At 43.5% G+C, this 19,827-nt stretch overlaps 1 protein-coding gene across 1 annotated transcript in view; it reads left to right on the top strand.

The window, feature by feature from the left end:
* Positions 1 to 19,827, top strand: part of LOC110502152 (contactin-associated protein-like 5) — a 101,287-nt gene that overhangs the window by 70,548 nt on the left and 10,912 nt on the right. The window contains exons 5-18 of the mRNA XM_036959343.1: positions 1,451 to 1,654; positions 1,936 to 2,120; positions 2,275 to 2,418; positions 3,451 to 3,718; positions 4,605 to 4,748; positions 4,912 to 5,080; positions 6,899 to 7,005; positions 10,578 to 10,697; positions 11,797 to 11,997; positions 14,970 to 15,126; positions 15,630 to 15,757; positions 15,896 to 16,066; positions 16,873 to 17,091; positions 18,869 to 19,108. Coding sequence (XP_036815238.1) covers positions 1,451 to 1,654; positions 1,936 to 2,120; positions 2,275 to 2,418; positions 3,451 to 3,718; positions 4,605 to 4,748; positions 4,912 to 5,080; positions 6,899 to 7,005; positions 10,578 to 10,697; positions 11,797 to 11,997; positions 14,970 to 15,126; positions 15,630 to 15,757; positions 15,896 to 16,066; positions 16,873 to 17,091; positions 18,869 to 19,108 — 2,457 coding nt within the window. The remainder of the gene's footprint in view (positions 1 to 1,450; positions 1,655 to 1,935; positions 2,121 to 2,274; positions 2,419 to 3,450; positions 3,719 to 4,604; positions 4,749 to 4,911; positions 5,081 to 6,898; positions 7,006 to 10,577; positions 10,698 to 11,796; positions 11,998 to 14,969; positions 15,127 to 15,629; positions 15,758 to 15,895; positions 16,067 to 16,872; positions 17,092 to 18,868; positions 19,109 to 19,827) is intronic.

Raw genomic sequence — 19,827 nt, 5'->3', positions numbered from 1 at the left:
TTGTGTGAGGCTGCTCGGCCATGGAAACCCACTTCATGAAGCTCCCGACAAAATTTTTTTATGCTGACATTGCCCCCAGAGGCAGTTTGGAACTCGGTAGTGTGTTGCAAATGAGGACAGATGATTTTTACACGCTACGCGCTTCAGCACTCTGCGATTCCATCTGTGAGCTTGTGTGGCCTACCACTTTGCGGCTGAACCGTTGTTGCTCCTAGACGTTTCCAATTCACAATAACATCACTTACAGTTGACCGGGGCAGCTCTAGCTGGGCAGAAATTTGACAAACTGGCTTGTTGGAAAGGTGGCATTCTATGACAGTGCCAGGTTGAAAGTCAATGAGCTCTTCAGTAAGACCATTCTACTGCCAACATTTGTCTATGGAGATTGCATGGCTGTGTGCTCGATTTTATACAACAACGGGTGTGGCTGAAATAGCCAAATTTACTAATTTGAAGGCGTGTCTCAATAATTTTGTATATACTGTATAGTGTACCTTAAAACAAAGGGTAGGGGCATGGATCAGAAAACCAGTCAGTATCTGGTGTGACCACTATTTGCCTCATGCAGCAGAACACTTCTCAAAGAGTTGATCAGGCTGTTGATTGGGGCCTGTGGAATGTTGTCCCACTCCTCTTATTAAATGGCTGTGCAAAGTTGGTGTATATTGGCAGGAACTGGAACACGCTGTTGTACAAGTCAATCCAGAGCGTCCCAAAAATGCTCAATGCGTGACATGTCTGGTGAGTATGCAGGCCACTGAAGAACTGGGACATTTTCAGCTTCCAGGAATTGCGACATGGGGCCATGCATTATCATGCTGAAACATGAGGTGATGGCGGCGGATGAGTGGTACAACAAAGGCCTCAGGATCTCATCACGGTATCGCTGTGAATTCAAATTGCCATAGATAAAAAGCAATTGTTTTTGTTGTCCGTAGCTTATGCCTGCCAATACCATAACCCCACCGCCACCATGCGGCATTCTGTTCACAACGTTGTCACCAGCAAACCGCTCCCCCACACGACACATTGCACACTCCCTCAAAACTTGAGACTTATGAGGCATTGTGTTGTGTGACGAAACTGCACATTTTAGAGTGTCCTTTTCTGTTCCCCGCACAAGGCGCACCTGTGTAATGATCATGCTGTTTAATCAGCTTCTTGATATGCCACACCTGTCAGGTGTAAACAATTCTGTGCACAAGATTTGAGAGAAATAAGATTTTTGTGTTTATGGAACATTTCTGGGATCTTTTAGTTCAGCTCATGAAACACGGAACCAACACTTTACATGTTGCTTTTATATTTTTGTTCAGTGTACATTTAAATACTACCATTGATGTAGACACTAGCATTTCCTTCATAGGTATGAAGTGCAGAGAGCTATAGTAGTCTGTTCATAATAGGCTCTTTGTGCCAAACCGTTTAACTATCTGTTGATTGCCTTCAGAATCAGACGTGGCAGACTTTGATGGCAGAAGTTCCCTGCTCTACCGGTTTAACCAGAAGTCCATGAGCACGGTGAAGGATGTGATCTCATTGCGCTTCAAGAGCCGCCAGGCTGAGGGGGTGCTGCTCCATGGAGAGGGTCAGAGGGGCAACTACATCACACTGGAGCTGCACCGGGCCAGGCTGGCCCTCTACCTCAACCTGGGTGAGTTAGTCACACCGGGGCAAGCTGGCCCTCAACCTGGGTGAGTTAGTCACACCCGGGCAGGCTGGCCCTCTACCTCAACCTGGGTGAGTTAGTCACACCGGGGCATGTTGGCCCTCTACCTCAACCTGGTAAAGGTCATCTCGCAGAGGTCAAGGAGTCAAAGGTCATGTGTAACAGGACACAAGGAGAATTCTTCTTTCCTCAATATACTGGACTGTTTTATGATCTATATCAAAGTAACCATATTATCTTGCTCTCTGTCTGTTCTCTGTCTTCAGATGACACACGGCTGCGGTTCAGCAGTGGGCGTGTTGCGGTCACTCTCAGCAGTCTTCTGGACGACCAGCACTGGCACTCTGTCCTCATCGAGCGCTTCAACAAGCAGGTCAACCTCACCGTGGACACCCACACACAGCACTTCAGGACCAAGGGGGAAGGAGACTCCCTGGAGGTGGACTATGAGGTGTGTCTATCCAAACACCTTACTGTAGAATAGTCAGACACTTCAGACCAAGTAAATAGTTCAACCAAGTTATCTTACTAATTGTGGCAATTTTAATTAATCCTGTTTACGTTTAATAGTGATGTCAACGTTTCACCCTTTTTCCTCATCAAAGCTCAGCTTCGGGGGCATCCCACTGCCAGGTAAGCCTGGTACCTTCCTGAGGAAGAACTTCCATGGCTGCATGGAGAACCTCTACTACAATGGGATCAACATCATCGACCTAGCCAAGCGACGCAAGCCTCAGATCTACAGCGTGGTATGACAACCATTGTCAACCAACCATACCATAGATTATTAGTACATCCTTTAAAATAGTATGGGGACAAAGTAGTTAATCAACCAAGGCCTCTGTGAACTCAGACTGTTTTAATTGCACTGTTGCAGTGAGATTTCACGTTTGCCTACAATGTGATTCGACTATGTTTAATCACATTTGTATTTGAGTTAGTCACATAGCTTTCTGTCCGTAGAGGAAAACATTGAGTGAGAAAACCAATCTATATTCTCTCTACCGTTTAAGTTATATCTGACCCTCACTCCTATGTCATTAATTCTAAACACATGAATAGACTCCCCCCCCCCCCCCTCCCCATCAAATCAGACAGAAGCCTAAGTGTCACATAATTGTATCACAGGCACTTTTTTTTCCCTTGAAATTCTGATTGCTATGTTAAAAGGCCTTTACTTACAATTGAGAAAGTGAGCAATTTTGCTCACTGACTGCCATGATGGAATCCGTAATGGAATTTCAATGTGGAATAGCACCTGAGGTGGTGGTCTGGTGGCGAGGGATCACATTGAGAGTCAAGTGCTGCCGATTGCTCTTCCCTGCCTCTGAGGCTCTGGGATTGATGGGCCGCTGACCTCAATTGACATGGCTGCTCTTTAGCTCCATGTACCACACAAGGCCTCTGGACCACTTGGAATTAGTGTGTTCTTTCTTTGCCCACCTGACGGCTGACCTAGATTGGAGTGGAGAAACTCAGAAATGTCATAGTTTGATATTGTATTACATTTCTGCATTTGTGGTGGTCTTGTAATGCACCTTTTACATTTCAGATAGTCATTTGGCTTTATATGGCATTCTCAATAATTTTTGGGGTTCTTACAGGCAATTTAGTTATCTAAGTACCATATTCAGTTGATACCTACCTTTACCAGCCCACTGTTTGTCATTCTGCTCAGATGAACATACAGTAAACCCAACGTGAGATTCATTATCTATTCATCATGTTGATGATGGTGTGTAAATCATTCCGTCATATGTGTGCTCTGTGTGTGTCACCAGGGCAACGTGACCTTCTCGTGCTCTGAGCCCCAGCTGGTGTCCACTACCTTCCTGAGCTCCAGCAGCAGCTTCCTGTCGCTCCCGGCCACGCTGTCTGCTTCAGGGGGCTTCGCTGTGCGTTTCCAGTTCAGAACGTGGAACCCAGATGGGCTACTGCTCTCCACCCGGCTGGCCCTGGAGCCCCAGCGACTGGAGCTGCAGATCAGCAACAGTCGGCTGCGCCTGACCCACCACATGTCAGCCCAGCAGAAAGAAGAGGTCTCCACCGGTGAGGGCCAACAGCCCCTAGTCTAGCTGACCCAGGCCCACTCTATGCTGGAATCAGTGGTTCTGTCTATGGGGACTCAGAGTATAAAAGGCTCTTCATTCCAGTGAAACAGGCAGCCAGTGAAAAACTCATCCTTCATCCAGGCGGAGACCATCTGTGTTTGGTTTTGCACATTTCATCTACATCATTTCTATTATCTTTTGCCCCCTATAAACTCAGAGGACGCTTCATCTTCTTTGAATGGTTTGAGTTAAAATGCCATCCTTTATATCTTGTATTTTGGATGCCAGTTCTGCAGGATTGCAGTCAGACAGAAATAACATGTAGAATTACATTGGATTGCAGAGCCCAGACTTTCAGCAGATGGCAGGCACAGAGGGAATTATAGACCCACAGAAAGACCGCCACAGCTTGGAAAGCCCTTCACTATAAAGGACAATCAAAATTAATATCCCACAATCCACTGTTACTGTAGGTCTATGTTGAGTTGGTACCGACGGCCAAATCAATGTTTCATCCAACAATAACCACCAGTACAGTCACAGCATTACGTTCTGTCCTCTGGCAATGATTTAGCTTCAATCTGACCAACCACATAGTCATTCATTTGTATTTCCATGTCCTCTTCTCTTCATAGTACAGTGTAGTATGTCGTAGCACGTGACCATAGATCACACAGCCAATGACAGGCTCTGATTTGCAATATGTAGGCCTAGCACGAACAACGTAATCTGAAATATTACCCATGTTGGAGATGTTGGAGATGGGTAATATCAACAGTCCCTGAAAGAACCTGCGAGTGATGTCTGATAAGCCTGTAATAGAGATTGGTGGTGTCTCATTGAAATGTGACATGCACAGAAACAACACCTCGCTGTGTCCACAGGTCACAGAGTGAATGATGGACTGTGGCACTCTGCGAGTCTCAGCTCCCGAGGTCTCCAGGTCACCATGACTCTGGACAATGAGCCGTCCTCAACTATGGAGCTGGGAGACCACATGGAGGCAGGAGACAGCCTCTACTTCGGAGGTAAGGCCACACACTTGTTGTCTGCATAACTGTCTCATGAGACCAGGTCTTGGTGGTCAGGTTTTGGTGCAGCTTCTGAAGACATTATCTAAAGATGTATACAGGAAATGCTGGATGATGAAAATATGACGATTTTGCAACAGTTTTTCAATCTGTGTCACAGGTTGTCCGTCTCTGAACGTCTCAGGCTGTGAGAACCCCACATTGGCGTTCCAGGGGTGCATGCGTCTCTTCTCCATCAACAGCCAGCCCATGGACCTGAACCTGGTGCACCAAGGACGACTAGGAGACTACAAGGAGCTGCAGTTTGACACATGTGGCATCCATGACAGGTTGGACTTTAGGGTTTCTACAGACGTTATACCAAGTAAATTACGTTATACCAATCCCAAAATTTTGGTGTGTTTGGAAACTAAAACAAAACGGTATTTATTCTCTCCACCACAGCCAATAGAGATAGCCTTACAGATAGGCTCAGCCAATTAGACCATGCAATGGAGCCTGGTACTGTAGCCTCATCATCCTGGTTGAGGGCCCTGCTAACAAGATGCTTCCTGTGTGGCGCGGGGCGTCCTCTCATTCCCTTATTGCCCCACTCTGTTGTGGGACCAATGGGTGGAATTAGTACACGCTGAATGGATGTCATGGCAAGGTTGTGGAAACACGGGAACACTTACAGGGAGGAGACAAACAAGAGAGCAGGCGTTTCTCCTTGTATTCACCCTGAGGGGAATCCTACCTCTGATGTCAGATCACAGCTATACCTGATTGTTCTGTTCGGAATGCGAACCGGCAGATTGAGATGCCGTTGGAGTATGTGGAACAAGTACAGATTAAATGTTAGTTGATGTTAGTTAAAGCAATAGAATTTGTAAAAAGAGGAAATGAGATGCTTGGTGACAACAAAACAGCTGTCTGTGTGTATTGGCTGCCTCTCATGGAGCCTTCCTCAAAGAGTACGCTGAATGTGTTGTAGATTTCACTGCCATGCAATATTATTTAGGGAGGCTAGTGCAAGCAGACGGTTGGAAATGTGTCATCGTCCATCAGAGTGGCGTGTCTTGATGTAACTACCAGAACTATGCTTCATTAAAAGGATTGGAAGATTAACCTTTACGAGTGCTAATCTTCTTTTCTCTGTGTCCAATCAAATTTCATGACGACAGGTTTTTTGCAAGTGTTCACTTCTGTGCCGCGGCTTCTAATTTCATGACCTGTGAGGGCAGCCGTGAACACAACAATAGAAACAGTACTACGGTAATGAAACCACGGCTTGTCACCTTATCCACGCCGCGGTCACTCCGGTCCATAGCAATTCATGGGAGAAAGACGACAGTGTATGAAATTGTAGATGCCTGCTTGTATAGCTGCGTGCTTGAAAGCCGGGCAATTACGCAAAACTGAAGGAGGCTTGAGGAGAATACTATTAATCAGGAAATTGTGGTTAGCAGAGGAATTTCTGTGAAGCGCTGGGTGTTCAAATCCCATAAACACATGTTCTGGGTTTGATGTGATTATGCTGCCGTTTATTTTTTTTCAAACATAATAACACAGTACTGTGTTTGTTTACCAGTTGCCAATCTGAGTTTGAGGGGTACCAATTAATTTGGGATTTACCGAGCAGTCTTGTAAATCATAAATAAACAACGGCAAAAGAAAAATGCAAAAACTGTCGTCTCACCTCTTGAGTACTCGGGTGTCAGACCGTGCCTTGATAATGACAAGGCAATGAAAAATATATCGGGAGGGAGTCTCCTTAGCGGATAATACAAGGTTCAGGATAGTAGGCCTGGACACCAAGACAAATCACATGTTGACCCGTCTTTACAGAAAGGATTGTGAGATCTGTGTTTGGGCTTTGATTGCATTTCTTTGTTTGCCAACACTTTATCCTTCTAAGACTTTTCGTTGTGTGATTGTTTGTGTTTATTACTGGGAAAACAAGTTTAGAATCTTTAAAACAAATAACTAGTATACGTACAGTATATCATCAATCTCTGACATTGTAAAAACAGAGTTGCAGTTGATTCTCTACCTTTAGAATGTTTTTTAATGTTTCATTATGAACACACTGGCATTTGCCCATGCATAGTATAGATATCTTTGTACATGACAACGTCATGTATATTTCTGCTGTTGCCTATCTCCAGATGTCTGCCCAACTTCTGTGAACATGGAGGGCAGTGTTCCCAGTCTTGGAGCTGCTTCTACTGCGACTGCTCTGGGACAGGATACACTGGAGCCACCTGCCACAACTGTGAGTCCCCGCCTGCTCTTCTTAGCTACACTATATACAGTACCTTACAGTAACACTCACCACTCCTTTCTCAAATGTGTTCTTGACAATACTGCACAATACACCCCATGACAGGATATGCACTATATTTAAATGTATCTCACAATCACATAGAGCTGTTATCCATGTGCTCCCCTCCTTATAAAGTGTAATTCAAAGGGGTAACAACATGAAATGGTTTAAAGCCAGAGGGAACCTGTAGTGATCAGTCCCCTGGCTTAACTATCTGGGTCTCGAGGTAATCCCTGTTAGTTGTACATCAAGATCCTCAGTCTGACACATGGAAGTTTCTCCTCTCGTCTGTCGTCTCCAGACATGTACAGATACCCTTTTCGATATTCACCACTGAGCGCTCTCAGAACCCTCTGCTCCTGAATACTGATTTCTTGTTTATTCGCCAGCGGATGCAGTGTACCTTGATATGAATGTGCACCACATGATTGAAAATGCGCCCACTTACTTCAAACATACTCTTTTTAATGTATAATGGTGTCTGGCTTGCTACCTTTTCTTAGTTACAGTATGCATATGTGTGCAATATGACATATGCAATATGGAAAGGCGACAACATTAGTATGACAAGGTCCAATTGTATTTCTATGTATTATCAATCCCCATTAGTTCCTACGTAGGCAGTAGCTACTCTTCCTGGGGTCCAAAAAAAAAATCAAGGCAGTTTCACAATTTTCAAAACATTACAATACATTCACAACAGATTTCACAACACGTTAAGTGTGTGCCCTCAGGCCACTACTCTACTACCACATATCTACAACACAAAATCCATGTGAATGTGTGTGTAGAGTGCATAAGGTGTTTTTTTTGTCAGTTTTTTTTTCCTGATTCTGCTGCTTGCATCAGTTACCTGATGTGGAAGAGAGTTCCATGTAGTCATGGCTCTATGTAGTACTGTGTGCGCCTTCCATAGTTTGTTCTGGATTTGGGGACTGTGAAGAGACCTCTAGTGGCATGTCTTGTGGGGTATGCATGGGTGTCAGACAGCTAGGTGCATTCAACATGTCAATACCTCTCACATATACAAATAGTTGTAAAAGTCAATCTCTCCTCTACTTTGAGCCAGGAGAGATTGACATGCATTTTATTAATGTTAGCTCTCCATGTACATATAAGGGCCAGCAGTGCTGCCCTGTTCTTCCCTGTTCTGCCCTATTCTTTGTTGCACCCGACCACATGACTGTACAGTGTTCCAGTTGTGACAAAACTAGGGCCTAGGACCTGCCCTGTTGGTATCATTGTTAAGAAGACAGAGTAGTGTTTTATTATGGACAGTTCTCAGCTCCCCATCTTAGCTACTGTTGCATCAACATGTTTTGACCATAACAGTTTACCATCCAGGGTTACGCCAAGCAGTTTAGTCTCCTCAACTTGCTCAATTTCCACATTATTCATTACATTTCCACATTATTCATTACAATATGTAGTTGAGGTTTAGGATTTAGTGAATGACTTTAGTCAAATGACTTTGCTTTTAGGTTTTGAAATATTTAGCACTAACTTATTTCTTGCCACCAATTCTGATACTGACTGCAGCCCTTTAAGTAATTTCACTTGCTGTGGTAGCTGACATGTGTAGAGTATAGAGTCATCACCATACATAGACACACAGGCTTTACTCAGAGCCAGTAGCAGGTCATTAGTAAAGATTGAAAAAAAGTAAGAGGCCTAGACAGCCGCCCTGGGGAATGCCTGACTCTACCTGGATTATGTTGGTGAGGCTTCCATTAAAGAACTCTCTGTGTTCTGTTAGACAGGTAACTCTCTACATTTTTATTTTATTTCACCTTTATTTAACCAGATAGGCAAGTTGAAAACAAGTTCTTATTTACAATTGCGACCTGGCCAAGATAAAGCAAAGCAGTTTGACACATACAACAACACAGAGTTACACATGGAGTAAAACAAACATACAGTCAATAATCCAGTAGAAAAATAAGTCTATATACGATGTGAGCAAATGAGGTAAGATAAGGGAGGTAAAGGCAAAAAAAGGCCATGGTGGCGAAGTAAATACAATATAGCATGTAAAACACTGGAATGGTTGATTTGCATTGGAAGAATGTGCAAAGTAGAAATACAAATAATTTGGTTCAAAGGAGCAAAATAAATAAATACAGTAGGGGAAGAGGTAGTTGTTTGAGCTAAATTATAGATGGGCTATGTACAGGTGCCGTAATCTGTGAGCTGCTCTGACAGCTGGTGCTTAAAGCTAGTGAGGGAGATAAGTGTTTCCAGTTTCAGAGATTTTTGTAGTTCGTTCCAGTCATTGGCAGCAGAGATTTGGAAGGAGAGGCGGCCAAAGGAGGAATTGGTTTTGGGAGGACCAGAGAGATATACCTGCTGGAACATACACTATCATGGAATGTAAAGCCGTAACATATATGTTTTTATATCATCAAATTATTATTGCTAATGTCAAAACGCTGCACTAAAATCTAGCAAACAGCTCCCACAATCTTTTTATTATCAGTTTCTCTCAGCCAATCATCAGCCATTTGTTGACATGTTGAATGCCCTTCCCTATAAGCATGCAGAAAATCTCTTGTTAATTTGTTTACTGTGAAATAGCATTGTATCTGATAAAACATGTTTTTTTCCAAAAGTTTACTTGGTGTTGGTAACAGGCTGATTGGTCGGCTGTTTGAGCCAGTAAAGGGTGCGTTGCTATTCTTGGTTAGCGGAATGACTTTTCCTTCCCTCCAGGCCTGAGGGAACACTATTTCCTGTAGGCTAAGATTGAAGAGATGGCAAATAGGAGTGGCAATATAGTCCACTATCATCCTCAATATTGTCCACTACCATCCTCAGTAATTTTCCATCCAGATTGTCAGACCCAGGTGGCTTGTCATTGTTGATAGACAACAATACTTTTTTTCACCTCTTCCACACTCACTTTACGGAATTCAAAATTACTATGCTTGTTTTTCATAATTTTGTCAGTTATACTTGGATGTGTAGGTTCATATAAAGCATGTATAAAGCATATATATTTATGTACCATATATTATATTCCTATTTTCAAAGGTAGATGTCTGTGTTTAATAGTTTCTCAACTAATATCCACTCAGAACTATGACAAATTTGCCAGCCACTTTGCAATTATGTTACATGCTAGCCAATACAATCATTTTTAAACTTTCTTATCAAATTTCTGTCAGACATTTGAGAGCATGATGTATCCCTGTGTTCCTCTGTAGTCATCTATGAGATGTCATGTTTCCCTGTGTTCCTCTGTAGTCATCTATGAGACATAATGTTTCCCTGTGTTCCTCTGTAGCCATCTATGAGACGTCATGTTTCCCTGTGTTCCTCTGTAGTCATCTATGAGACATAATGTTTCCCTGTGTTCCTCTGTAGACATCTATGAGACGTCATGTTTCCCTGTGTTCCTCTGTAGCCATCTATGAGACGTCATGTTTCCCTGTGTTCCTCTGTAGCCATCGATGAGGCATGCTGTTTCCCTGTGTTTCTCTGTAGCCATCTGAGGCATGATGTTTCCTTGTGTTCCTCTGTAGCCATCTATGAGGCATCATGTGAGGCCTACCGTCTGACTGGCAGCTCCTCAGGCTACTTCTCCATTGATCCAGATGGCAGTGGTCCACTGGCGCCCACACTGGTCTACTGCAACATGACAGGTGAGCTGCCACCGGGGCCCCCAGTTTTGGTAAGCAATATCCGATTCAGTCACTGACAGATCACATTGCTTTGACCCACAACACAACTGACAGCCAAGCTATCATGTGGAAAATCATTAGGGTTACTCAATATGGACCTGCCCTTTGGTTACAATGAGAGCTTCAAATAAATATTTGGGTAAATCTCTGCTGTAAATAATAACTTATTTTTGTAAAAGTGTGCAAAGTTACTCAAAAACAAAAAAGTGGGGAAAAAAAGTGAATACACAAAATGATCAAGGCTCTGATTCAAGTCTGTGTCTCATGTCTTCAGTGCTTTAGACTTTTGACAGACAGAGTAAAGGAATGAGAACTTGATGCCTCAACACTGGCACTCAAGACAATATCCATTACTTGCTGTCATGAGCTTACAGCTCTGACCTTTACGGAGGTAAATGCAACATTTAAGTAATTACGGAGGTGGCTGGCTGGCTGGCTGGCTGGGTGGGTGGCTGGGTGGGTGGGTGGCTGGCTGGCTGGGTGGGTGGGTGGCTGGCTGGGTGGCTGGCTGGCTGCCTGTTGATAGTCTGGCTCAACATCACAATGTTTGCCTTTTTTTTTGCCCTCCACAAATCCTAATAATTTTGCATTGAGTCGCCTCAGGTTGACCTCAATTAAAGAATCTATTAGAAATGTAAATAACTCTCAGCTTGACAACATGGGATGTGAATAATCACAAAGTGGAAGAGGATTTTCTCTCAGGCAAGGTAAACACCAATTCCCCCATAGTACATCAAATGTGGGGATGGTAATGAATAGAAGTTCTCACCTCATTGAATCATGCAAACTATTCACCCTTGGTTAGAGAGCCTACAGAAAGTCTTATGTTTGACTGTGGATTACTGTACCTGCAGGAAGCCCCTTTTTAATCAACCTAATCATTAATTCAACATGTTTATTTGGATATTGGCTTGTACTAAGTCAAAGCTTGTGAATGTATCCAAGGTTTTATAATCAAAAGGTTCACAATGACACAACCATCCGGCTCTGCACATCATGTACAGCATGTTACAGGTCAAAATGTCTTCAGGTTTGTGTTTTGTTCTATGTTGTGTTGTAGAGAACAAGGTGTGGACAGTAGTGACCCACAACAGCACAGATCCAGTCAGGGTCCAGGGTTCTACACTACAGAAGCCCTACATTATGAAGTTTAACTACAGCGCCTCACCTGAACAACTGCTGGCCCTCGTGTCCGGGTCAGAGCAATGTCAACAGGAAGTTATGTACAGCTGTAGGAAGTCCCGCCTCTTCAACACCAGAGGTGAGTTGGGTTGATAGCATCCTGTTCACCTTATAAAGTCAAACTTAGACATGTTCCCAGATGGACCTGTTCCATAATATGACTGGTTAGTATTCTAAGAATGAACCTGACTCTGACCTGAGTGTGTGAATATACGCTCAATCCTCTAAACATTGATCCCATTATCTTGCAATAACTTGAAAGGCTACCGCCCAGCATGTTTCTGAGCATCAATCTTCAATTGCTTTGAGAGCAAACGGTCTCCCAGGCATCCCACATTTGCTCCTAAATCATGAAACATTCATGAAGTCCTGAATTCCCTGATTCCCTGGCTGTCATGTGTGCGCAAACAAACAAGTTAATTTTCACAGTGGATCAATAAGAGACAGGAAACAAGTCATTTCATGGGCTATATATGAACAGTGTCAGATGGAACATGAATACTGTAGGTTGTTTTCTGCTGGCTGTCGTGCTTCAACACATATATTCTCTCTATAGGAGATCAATGATGCTCAGCCCCTCTGTCATACACAGCATGTTACTTAGCTGTTCAATAAATATAGCGATCAATAATTGTTAATTATTAGACCAATTTGGCAAATGGATTTATGTAAATTTGCATGATTTAAAAAGGGTATTTTTGTGAACTCATACATCACACCGTAATGAATGTATAACCTGCACGCATTCATGGAATATGGTTCACATTAGTTTAATATGTTTGATTGTTATTCATTTGTTTGTCATTTTCATTTGTTTAACAATGTGTCTGTAGTGTTGGGCACAGGCAACAGCTGCAGCTTGTAATATGACAAGAAAAGGCCAATTAGCATCCACAATGACACTGTCCTTTTGACTCGTCTTCTCGATTCATTATACCGTTTCATCTACAGGGCGTTCGGAAAGTCTTCAGACCCCTTGATTTTATCCACATTTTGTTACGTTACAGCCTTATTCTAAAATGGATTAAATTCTTATTTTTCCTCGTAAATCTACACACAATACTCCTTAATGATAAATGCAAAAACATGTTTTCAGAAATTAGCAAATGTTTTAAAAATAAAAAAACTGAAATATCACATTTACATAAGTATTCAGACCCTTTACTCAGTACTTTGTTGAATAACCTTTGGCAGCGATTACAGCATCAAGTCTTCTTGGGCATGACGCTACAAGCTTGGCATACCTGTATTTGGGGAGTTTCTCCCATTCTTCTCTGCAGATCGTCTCAAGCTCTGTCAGGTTGGATGGGGAGCGTTGCTGCACAGTTATTTTCAGGTCTCTCAGAGATGTTAGATCGGGTTCAAGTCCGGGCTCTGCCTGGGCCACTCAAGGAGATTCAGAGACTTGTCCCGAAGCGACTCCTGCGTTGTCTTAGCTGTGTGCTTAGGGTCGTTGTCCTGTTGGAAGGTGAATCTTCGCCTCAGCCTGAGCGCTCTGGAGGAGGTTTTCATCAAGGATCTCTCAGTACTTTGTTCCGTTCATCTTTCCCTGGATCCTGACTAGTCTCCAAGCCCCTGCTGCTGAAAAACATCTCAGCATGATGCTGCCACCACCATGCTTCACCGTAGGGATGCTGCCACCACCATGCTTCACTGTAGGGATGGTGCCACCACCATGCTTCACCGTAGGGATGGTGCCACCACCATGCTTCACCGTAGGGATGCTGCCACCACCATGCTTCATCGTAGGGATGGTGCCAAAGAGTTCAATCTTGGTTTCATCTTGCGTCTCATGGTCTGAGACGCTTTAGGTGCCTTTTGGCAAACTCCAAGCGGGCTGTCATGTGCCTTTTTACTGAGGAATGCCTTCCGTCTGGCCACTCTACCATAAAGGCCTGATTGGTGGAGTGCTGAAGAGATGGTTGTCCTTCTAGAAGGTTCTCCCATCTCCACAGAGCAACTCTTGAGGTATTTCTGTTTTTAAAATTTGAATACATTTGCTAAAATTCTAAAAAGCTGTTTTCGCTTTGTCATTATGGGGTATTGTGTGTAGATTGATAAAAAACAAAGTATTTTTATCAATTTTTAGTTTAAGGCTGTAACGTAACAAAATGTGGAAAAAGTCAAGGGGTCTAAATACTTTCCAAATGTGCTGTATAAATGTACTGTTTCAGTACTAAGGATGCACATTGGCACATTATTTGTCATGACTACAAAAACAGAACGATAAACAACAACTAATTTGTCTAGTATTTTAGCTTTCAAATGTTTGCCCAACACTGGAACGTACTCTGATTAAATTGGCAAGCAACACTGGAGCCAAAGAAGACTGTTTAATTGTCAATATTGTACCTCTGTTTATTTCAAGACCTCAAAGTAAGTTCCATGAGAGGGCATCTGTAATGTGTGCGGGTTTGAAATGTAACAGAATGTAGTTGTGTTGATAGAAGCCTATATCTATGCAGAGAACTGAGAGGCTACTTCCTGCAGGCCTGTAGTGTCTCTCAGGCAGAGTCATGTTGTGTTGATAGAAGCCTATATCTATGCAGAGGGCTGAGAGGATACTTCCTGCAGGCCTGTAGTGTCTCTCAGGCAGAGTCATGTTGTGTTGATAGAAGCCTATATCTATGCAGAGGGCTGAGAGGATACTTCCTGCAGGCCTGTAGTGTCTCTCAGGCAGAGTCATGTTGTGTTGATAGAAGCCTATATATATGCAGAGAACTGAGAGGCTACCTCCTGCAGACCTGTAGTGTCTCTCAGGCAGAGTCATGTTGTGTTGATAGAAGCCTATATCTATGCAGAGGGCTGAAAGGATACTTCCTGCAGGCCTGTAGTGTCTCTCAGGCAGAGTCATGTTGTGGGACAGAAGACTGTCAGGGCCACTTACAGATGCACCAGGAAATGAGCCCTGCGAGTCTAACTGACATCACTGAGGACTCATTGACACAATGCCATGGGATACCAAAAGATGCCCAGGGCTCTAATCACATTCACTGTGCAGATTCTGTTTCTCTACATGTGGACCTAATTGTAATCCTGTGACTGGTCCAGATGGCAGCCCTCTGTCCTGGTGGGTGGACCAGGGTGGAGAGAGACGGACCTACTGGGGAGGCTTCCTGCCAGGTGTTCAGCAGTGCTCCTGCAGCCTGGAGGAGAATTGCATGGACATGAACTACTTCTGCAACTGTGATGCAGACACAGACTCATGGTAACTAGGCAAATATGTCTCTCTGTGTATCTACTGGGCTGTTCATTGATCGATATCAAGGCTGTACAGACCTTTGCGTTTGTCTTTTTGATCATAATGAAAATGTTTTTGGCGCATTACTTACTTTCCATATAGAACTTTAAATACAGGGATATCTTCATCACAATTCAACTGTTGGAAAACATTTACTATACGAAGGTATAAATCACTATAAAACATATTCAACTGCAGTTCTTATGATAATATTCTTTATTACATCATTTGTTTTAAACTAGAATTCTGTTGTGTACATTATTGTTTTAAACATTTATTCTCACCCTGTGTGCCCCCATGTAATTTTGCATTTGGGGAACCTAATTTGCATATCTCCTGAGATACAGTCCAGACCTTGATCGATCACTCCATCTTTATAGTGTTTACTCTGAAGTTTCAATGCTGACTGAGGATTGGATTAGTTTATCTGTAGTGAAATTAAGAGGCTTCTCTCTCTCTGTCTATTGCAGGTCTAATGACACAGGAGTACTTTCTTACAAAGAGCACTTACCAGTGAGTGAGATCGTGATTGGGGACACCAACAGAACTGGCTCTGAGGCGCTCTACAGAATCGGCCCGCTGCGTTGTTATGGCGACAGTAGGTGAACTGTTTTATTTTGTAAAAATTTTATCTTACAGATGGTCCCTTTGAACATCCTTGTTTTTCCAGGCAAAATGCTGAGTAACTATTGACTGTGTTCAAACTTAGAAAATACGTGTATTTCCTGTTTTCTAGAGTCTGTGTGGAATGCAGCGTCCTTCTACCAGGAGTCATCCTACCTGCACTTCCCCACCCTCCAGGCAGAGCTCAGCGCTGATATCTCCTTCTACTTCAAGACCAGCGCTCCCTCAGGAGTCTTCCTGGAGAACGTGGGCCTCAAGGACTTCATCAGAGTGGAGCTCAGCTGTGAGTTTGTTAGCCGTACTCTCACGCACTCGCACACGCACGCACGCACGTGTGCGCGCGCGCTCGCACACACACACACACACATCAGGATCCATTTGGAGGAGGCCATTGGTTTGAAATCATAAATATTCTCTTTTCTGATGAAAGCACTTCCCAGCTACAGTAGCCTACATTTGACATGCAGTTAGAAAAATGTGCAAGATGTCACTCCTGACCTGCGCTGCATAATTTAATACTAATGACACACACAGTGCTCTGTTATCAAGCTGTCAAGCCTCTAATAACATTTTCCTTGGCAGCCATGTAAACAGCGGCTGTTGAAGAAAATAATGATCAAACTACATTGTGAATGTACTGGCTAGCACCGTCTTGAGTTCAAAATGAGTCTGTAAAAGCTTATCTTGAAGTCTTTCGTAATATTCCATTTGGAGCTCTGAAATAAGTGCAGCGTGTATGCATATATAATATGACTGTAAGGTACTGTGGGTGGTTGGATGGATGGATGGAGACGTAGGATGAGGTTGGGGGTGGAGGCTCACTTCTTTTTATTTATTTTATTTACATACAGGTGGATGCAAGCTTTTCAATTATATTCATTTGTGTATTGCACCTATAGCCCCCGTCTCCCCCCAACAAGAAAATAACAAATTGTGTAAAGATTTGGTCACAAATAAATCCTTTGAAGATCAATGCATCACATTGTATCTCATCGACATAACGAAATGGTGTCCCATAGAAAAGAGGAGTCTCAGATTCACTACTGACCTGAATGACTGTCAGCTTGTGTCCCCGTTCTGTTCCCCCAGCTCCGTTTGCAGTGACGTTCTCCTTTGATGTGGGAAACGGGCCGGTGGTCCTGGCCATTAAGTCCCACGTGCCCCTGAATGATAGGCAGTGGCACTATGTGAGGGCGGAGCGCAGCGTGAAGGAGGCCTCGCTGCAGGTGGACCAGCTGCCCCTGCGCTTCCTGGAAGCTCCATCTGAGGGACACCTCCGCCTCCGGCTCAACAGCCAGCTGTTTGTGGGTAGGACTGGCCTCATAGTCTCAGGCTCAACAGCCAGCTGTTTGTGGGTAGGACTGGCCTCATAGTCTCAGTCTCAACAGCCAGCTGTGTGTGGGTAGGACTGGCCTCATAGTCTCAGTTTCAACAGCCAGCTGTTTGTGGGTAGGACTGGCTTCATAGTCTCAGGCTCAACAGCCAGCTGTTTGTGGGTAGGACTGGCCTCATAGTCTCAGGCTCAACAGCCAGCTGTTTGTAGGTAGGACTGGCCTCATAGTCTCAGTCTCAACAGCCAGCTGTGTGTTGGTAGGGCTGGCCTGGCCTCATAGCCTTAGTTTCAGTCTCAACAACCAGCTGTGTGTTGGTAGGGCTGGCCTCATAGTCTCAGTCTCAACAGCCAGCTGTGTGTTGGTAGGGCTGGCCTCATAGTCTCAGTCTCAACAGCCAGCTGTGTGTTGGTAGGGCTGGCCTCATAGTCTCAGTCTCAACAGCCAGCTGTGTGTTGGTAGGGCTGGCCTCATAGTCTCAGTCTCAACAGCCAGGTAGGGTAGGGCTGGCCTCATAGTCAGTCTCATCAGCCAGCTGTGTGTTGGTAGGGCTAGGGTGAACAGCCCCTCTGTGGATTAATATGTACATAGAGCAGTTCAAAATGTGTTACCATATAAACCATATCAATGAGTTGTAACTAATACAGTATTTTCAAATACAAAGCAAGTACTTTTATTTATGTGGCCTCTGTTTCAATCCCTGGCATCTCCACCATTGTTTGGCTCCCGAGTGGCGCAGCGGTTTAAGGCGCTGCATCTCAGTGCAAATGCCGTCACTGTAGTCCCTGATTGGAATCCAGGCTGCATCACATCCTGGAAGTCCCATTGGGTGGCGCACAATTGGCCCAGCGTCGTCCGGGTTTGGCCAGGGTAGGCCGTCATTGTAAATAAGATTTTGTTCTTAACTGTTCAATCAACAAAATGTGTATTTGAATGGTTAATTGTTAAAAAAATAAATTATAATAATATATTTTTTTTTAAATTTTTTATGTATTGTATTGTATCTGTAAGTATTTCAAAATACTTAATTCAGATAATAGTTTCTAATAACTGAGCTAAATGCGTGGGAGTGTATTTGAGGATTTTCATATACTTTACAAGTGTATTTCCAAATACATTGCAATATTCAACTACTTATTTATTCAAATAATTGTTAATTTATTTATTTTTTTACCTTTATTTAACTAGGCAAGTCAGTTAAGAACAAATTCTTATTTCCAATGACGACCTAGGAACAGTGGGTTAACTGCCTGTTCAGGGGCAGAACGACAGATTTGTACCTTGTCAGCTCGGGGATATGAACTTGCGCTCTAACCACTAGGCTACCCTGCCGCCCCATACCTGACTACCTGAAATATGATTTGAACCCAGGTCTGGTTGTAACATTATAACAATCATTATGAACTAGTAATAACATGTCATCTCTCCTCCAGAGGGAACAGCAGCTAGTACTCAGTAGAATATGATGCATTATTTACAAATTGTGTTATAACACTGTAATAAACATATGAACTAGTTATAACCTGTCGTCCCTCCTCCAGGGGGAACAGCAGCTAGTACTCAGTAGAATATGATGCATTATACACAAATTGTGTTATAACACTGTAATAAACATATGAACTAGTTATAACCTGTGGTTCCTCCAGGGGGAACAGCAGCTATTACTCAGTAGAATATGATGCATTATATACAAATTGTGTTATAACACTGTAATAAACATATGAACTCGTTATAACCTGTCGTCCCTCCTACAGGGGGAACGGCGGCTAGGCAGAGGGGCTTCTTGGGTTGCATCAGAACTCTGACTGTAAACGGTGTGACCTTTAGCCTGGAGGAGCGGGCTAAGATGACCCCGGGGGTGAGCGCTGGCTGCCCCGGCCACTGTAGTGGCTCCAGCAGTCTCTGCCACAACAGCGGGAGGTGCATTGAGAAGAACAGCGGCTACGTCTGTGACTGCTCTCAGTCTGCCTATGGGGGGCCCTCCTGCAAGGAAGGTGTGAAACGCATAGTAACTCCATCACAGAGGTTAAGGGGTTGATTTAGCTGTAATGTTGTTTCATCTATTCATTCTGATGCTGCATCTATGATTCTAACCTTTAACTTCAAGTGTACATACAAAACATGCACTTCCAGTTTGTATAGTATCATTTCTAAAAGCTGGGTGAAAAGTTCCCTCGCCAAGTGCAATCTGCTGCAGTCAGGAGAAGTTGATTAACATAGAGCTGTGTCACGACAGCCCTTTTACAGAAATCTAACATCGCTCAGAGGTGATGAAAACCTTGAATATTTAGTGTTTTCAAGTGAAATATTCGATGCCAGCAAAGATCTTAGGCCAAAGATCTTATCAAGATCTTATCCTCAGTCCTAATGTTCACTTGCTCTTGAAGTATTGAAGTAGAGGTGTTGAGATCAGTGGCAGAGTGCAGATTGGAGTCCATCTGAAGAAGAGATCAAAGAGGGATGAGATGAGATGACAGATCCTTCCTCCTCCGCTGTCTTTGGTCTGTCTCTGCTCTCACATTCACACTAATCTAGGCCTCCATTATCATGGAGCAGACAAGCCTGAAATATTCCACTGGTCTGAAATACAATAGTCTCACTTTGATCCAATCCCACTACCGTAGCATCTGGAACACAGAATTTACACAATATTGTTATTTTTAGAAAACGTTTTTCTTTTTACTTTTAGATGGCCATAAACATATTAGCAGAA

The sequence above is a fragment of the Oncorhynchus mykiss genome, chromosome 22 (assembly GCF_013265735.2).
Source record: "Oncorhynchus mykiss isolate Arlee chromosome 22, USDA_OmykA_1.1, whole genome shotgun sequence".
NCBI classification, from domain to species: domain Eukaryota; kingdom Metazoa; phylum Chordata; class Actinopteri; order Salmoniformes; family Salmonidae; genus Oncorhynchus; species Oncorhynchus mykiss.
This window is presented reverse-complemented; position numbering and strand designations above follow the sequence as displayed.